This window comes from Crocuta crocuta, unplaced genomic scaffold, assembly GCF_008692635.1.
Source record: "Crocuta crocuta isolate KB4526 unplaced genomic scaffold, BGI_CrCroc_1.0 scaffold289, whole genome shotgun sequence".
Classification (NCBI taxonomy): Eukaryota; Metazoa; Chordata; class Mammalia; order Carnivora; family Hyaenidae; genus Crocuta; species Crocuta crocuta.
This window is the reverse complement of record NW_027533264.1, coordinates 641,174-645,655: the sequence shown is the minus strand read 5'-3', so window position 1 is coordinate 645,655 and position 4,482 is coordinate 641,174. Positions and strand designations below refer to the sequence as shown.

The following is a 4,482-nucleotide window of genomic DNA, read 5'->3' as shown; positions in this document are numbered from 1 at the left end:
AATACGGTGGGGGAGGGGCCGGAGGAGCCCAGGCCAGGACTCTGCAGCCTCAGAGACATCAGCCCTGGGGGGCCCTCCAGGGAGCGCAGCCATCAGACTGAGCCACCACTGGACCGGCCTGGCCCACCCCTCTTCTGCACTTGCGGTTCCGTCACGGACAATGGACCTGGGAGTGGGGGGGCGGGGGGTCCCAGAGAGGTCGGTGAGGCCGTCTACACCTGCGGCCCAACCCATGGGAGGGCGGGAGCTCGGGGAAGACCCCTCCCTTCCCAGAGGGGCTTGCCGACTGGACCCCTACGTTGGAACTGGTGGCAGGGAACACGTGGGGAGAGGAGGGCGGGCGGGTGCCTAAGAGCAAACAGGCATCGCCCCACAGCCCTCTCCCCTGCCCCTCTGCAGGAAGGAGCTGCCTGGACCCACTCGTGGGGGGAGGGGGCAGAAGTGTTTTTTATATATGTGTATATATTTTTTTTTTTAAGCTCTGAGCTGTCAACGAGACGTTTCCTACCGATCTCGGCTGCCGTCTCTGTTGTCATTTCTGGGAGAGGGCGGGTTTAGGGGGTAGGTTTGGGACTTTTTTAAAACGGTCTTGGCGCGAATGGAAAAGTGTGCGCACGTGTGTGTGTGTGTGTCGCCTGTACATAGCATGGGTGCACCTGTGAATGTGTGCAAAGGCACGTGTGTGTGTGAGTGTGCGTGTGAAAGAGAGAAGGGGGAGCCCACTTCAGTCTGTGAATCTGGTTGAATGGGTTGGTGAGGGCCAGGGAGACATTGAACTTGGTGGGGAAAGGCTGGGGCAGCCCCTTTCTCCACGTCCTCTGCTTTGCCTAATCTCTGATTCAATTTGGGGGGTGGGGGTTGTACAGAAGCCACTCTGATACTTCCTATACCCGCTTCCCTCTGCCAGGGCCCCAGGGCCCTGAGCTGCTGCTGGTCTCCGGCAGGGCACTGGGGAGAGCGACAGATTGGGTGGCCCTAAGAGCTTTTACTTAGCGGGAAAGGCCTTCCCAGTTCATCTGAGAGGTTGCCTGGCCACCGTGGGCTCAGAAATTGGGCTTCAAGCTCTTACCACACATCCCTCCTGCCTTTCCCTCTAGCTTCCAGCTCCCCACCCCCATTCCCTATGATTTCTCAGGTCTGCTCCCTTCCCCACCCCTCCAAACCCCCAGCTGGGGAAGGGGTCTGCAAAGGCTGCTTCTGCAGCTGTCCCTTTAACCCTTCCTGGCCATCTCAGAATTTGGGGTACCCAATCCCTACACCCTTAGTAAGCCAAGCCACCTGGTCTCTGTGGACTTAAATCATTTAATTTTTTATTAAATTTTGGCGCTTTTTTTTCCCCCCCTTACAATCATGTCAGTGTCCTATTTAATTGGGGCTTTGCGCTGTTCTGCCTTCTCCCCGTGGATGAAAGTCAAGTGATGGGGGAAGAGTGGGAATTCCGCCCGGGAGGTGGAAGGAGGAAGGTGGGTCCCGCTCCCAAAGGAAGGCAGACAATCTGCTTTGCCTTGGACATGGTGCTGGGGTTGGGGGAATTGGGGGGGATCGCTCCCCACTCCCACTCCCCTTCCTTTGTCCTGACCCTGACGCAGGGGTTCATAGGTTCTATTTCTTCCCAAGAGCCCCTGCAAAGAACCCCGTTTCCCTGTTTGAATGCCCCTGCACTGTTGTGTTTTAGTGGAATGTGTTTTCATTTAAAAACAACTTTGAATGGGGCACTTTTTTTTCCTGTTTTAAAAATTGAAAAATTCTTACAGTACAAACAGGGCTGTCGGGATGGGGGTGTTGGTGCTGTAAGAGGTCACTCTGAGTGCATTTTGGCACTGGGATGGGATGGTTGGAGTCAGAGGACCCCTCACTCCCCTTTTTTTCTAATATTTAAGGAGTGTTTTTGTAGGTTTCAACAACAGCCACAACTTGAATTTGTATCATGGGAGGTGGGAGGGAATGTCTTAGAGATGTCTGCCTAAGCTTAAGGGCAACTGTAGAAGTTTTGTTTCCCCTCTTTTTGTACAATAAAGCGAAAAACAAAGGTTTGACTGCTGTCTGGTCACTGGCATCAAGGGCAGGGTGCAGGGGTGACCCAACAGGTTCAATGGGGAAAGACTCTTGGATTCGGCTTGTTTGCCCCTCTCCCTAGAGCCAGCTTTCTCTTGCCGAAGACTCCATAGGCAACGTACCTCCTCATTGTTCTGTGTTGTTACCGCACTTCCGATTCTGTCTTCACCTTGGTTAGTCAGACCAGTAAGGACTGAGAATCTGAGGGAACAGATGACCATATTTTCTCCCAGAGTGCACTGCCTTGGGAAACTGGGGGTGATGATCAGCCCTTGCATGACTAGGGTGAACCCCTGACCGTAATAAGAGGTCACCTTAAATTGTTTTTAAGTATTTAATTTCTGAGACAGAACATGAGCGGGGAAGGGGCAGACAGAGAGAGGGGGACAGAATCTGAAGCAGGCTCCAGGCTCCAAGCTGTCAGCACAGAGCCTGATGCGGGGCTCAAACCCATGAACTGCAAGATCGTGACCTGAGCTGAAGTCGGACGCTCAACCGACGGGGCCACCCAGGCGCCCCAGGGGTCACCTTATTGTGACTATTCACCCTAGTCATGCAAGGGTATATCATTGGGAGTTGGGGTAACTGTCCCACCTTGAGCCCTCGGCCTCACCTGTGAGTAGATATATGACTTTCCTAACCCCACCCAGGGCTCTGATAGGAAGCAGGCTGGACCTAGACGACTCCTCTGAAGTTAAGGAAGATAGCCTCCTGGGACGCTTGGGTAGCTCAGTTGGTTAAGCATCTGACTCTTGGTTTTGGCTCAGATCATGATCTCATGGTTAGTGAGATCGAGCCCCTCATGGGGCTCCACACTGACAGCTCGTAGCCTGCTTGGGATTCTCTCTCTCTCTCTCTCTCTCTCTCTCTCCCCCTGCCCCTCCCCTGCCCATGCTTTCTCTTTCTTTCTCTCTCAAAATAAACTTTAAAAAGTTAAAAGCAAAAAAAATGAATCCCAGTGCAGGCCTTGGCTGGATTCCCGGAACCACCAAGGCTGGAGACCTAGGCCTCATCTGAGAGCCCCACACCCTTCTGTTCTTGGTCAAACTGCTAGAAAATGCACTGCCCTTTATGGTCTCCCATGTCCTCACCTCCCCAGGGATGACCCTAAATTCACCAGCATATTCCTCATCCCATCCAGCGGCCACCTGTCCATCTCGACTGCTTGGTCTATTCTGTAGGCATTGGTTGCCCCTCGTTCTATCCTGGGTTTCCATGTCACCCTATGAACCTCCAGGTATCACCCACAGGTAAGCAATCCAAGAGGTAGTCTCTCCAGAGACCGCTCTTCCAAGCTGCAAATCTGGAGATTTCTGTGTATCCTTTGGACTATCTTGCAGGCACCTCATACCTCAAATGATCACCAGCCATCTAGTTCTTCAATCTAGAAACTAGGGTATCAGCCTCGACTTCTCTCTCGCCTCCATATTCATTTGCTCACCTCGCCGTGTCCGTCCCACTTCCTGTATCTCTCAAATCTGTCTACCCTTCTCCACTGCTGTCATCCCCATCCTATTCAAGGCCACCACCATTGCTCAACTTCTGCAAAGACTTCCTAAAACTGGTCTTCCTGCTTGCACCCCTGCCCCCTCAGTCCATTCTGCACTCAGCAACAAAAGTCATCTTTTAAAAAGAAATCTCCTGACCTCTGGACTAACAACCTGCTTGACTCTACAAGGTCTGGCCCCTGCTTCCCACCTTCCACCTTCGCTCACCCACCCAGCTCTTCCTAATCACCCACAATGGTCCAGCCAAGTGATCTCTTTTGTTCTTCAAACATGCCGACCACAGGGCCTTTGTACTTGGTTGTTTCTGCCCTGGATGCTAATCCCTCAATTCCTCAATTCTACACATAGCCGGTTTTCTTAACCTTTAGGCTTCAGCTTAAATGTCACCTCATAGACCTTCCCTAACAACCTTTTCTAGGAAGGCTGCCTCCTATATCTCGTTTCTATTATTTGTTTACTTGGTTATTGTCTATCTCCCCAAGTAAAAGACACGTAACATCTTATCTGCTGGTCCCTTACAGTAATCCCAGCACCTTTTAAAATGCCCTGGCACACAAAGTTGACACTCAAGAGACATTTGTTGAGAGACTAAGTATGGCTCTCAAGGCTCTGGCAGGTCTGTTACCCCTGCTGGCCTCTGCGCGTGCCAATGCCAGCGATGTCTGCCATTCAGGTCTCAAAACACAGCACACTCCCTTCCAGGGCCGGTATGCGTTCTGCCCATACACATAACCGTTCCCTCTGCCTCAGTGTTCCTCTTCACCTCACTGTGTAGTTGATTCGGGCCTCGCCTTAAAAGATCACTTCTTCTGGTGGGGCGGGGGGGTGTCTTCTCTGACCCCTTGACAAAGACATCTCCATGTCATTTGTTTTATTTTTTTTAATGCATTATTTTTGAGAGAGAGAAAAACAGAGCAGC

The 4,482-nt window shown here is 52.0% G+C and overlaps 1 protein-coding gene across 1 annotated transcript in view; it reads left to right on the top strand.

Moving 5' to 3' along the window:
* Nucleotides 1-3,160, top strand: part of UBTF (upstream binding transcription factor) — a 13,277-nt gene extending 10,117 nt beyond the window's left edge. The window contains exon 19 of the mRNA XM_077747781.1: nucleotides 3,155-3,160. Within this exon, the coding sequence (XP_077603907.1) occupies nucleotides 3,155-3,160 (6 nt within the window). The remainder of the gene's footprint in view (nucleotides 1-3,154) is intronic.
* Nucleotides 3,161-4,482: the final 1,322 nt, after the last annotated feature.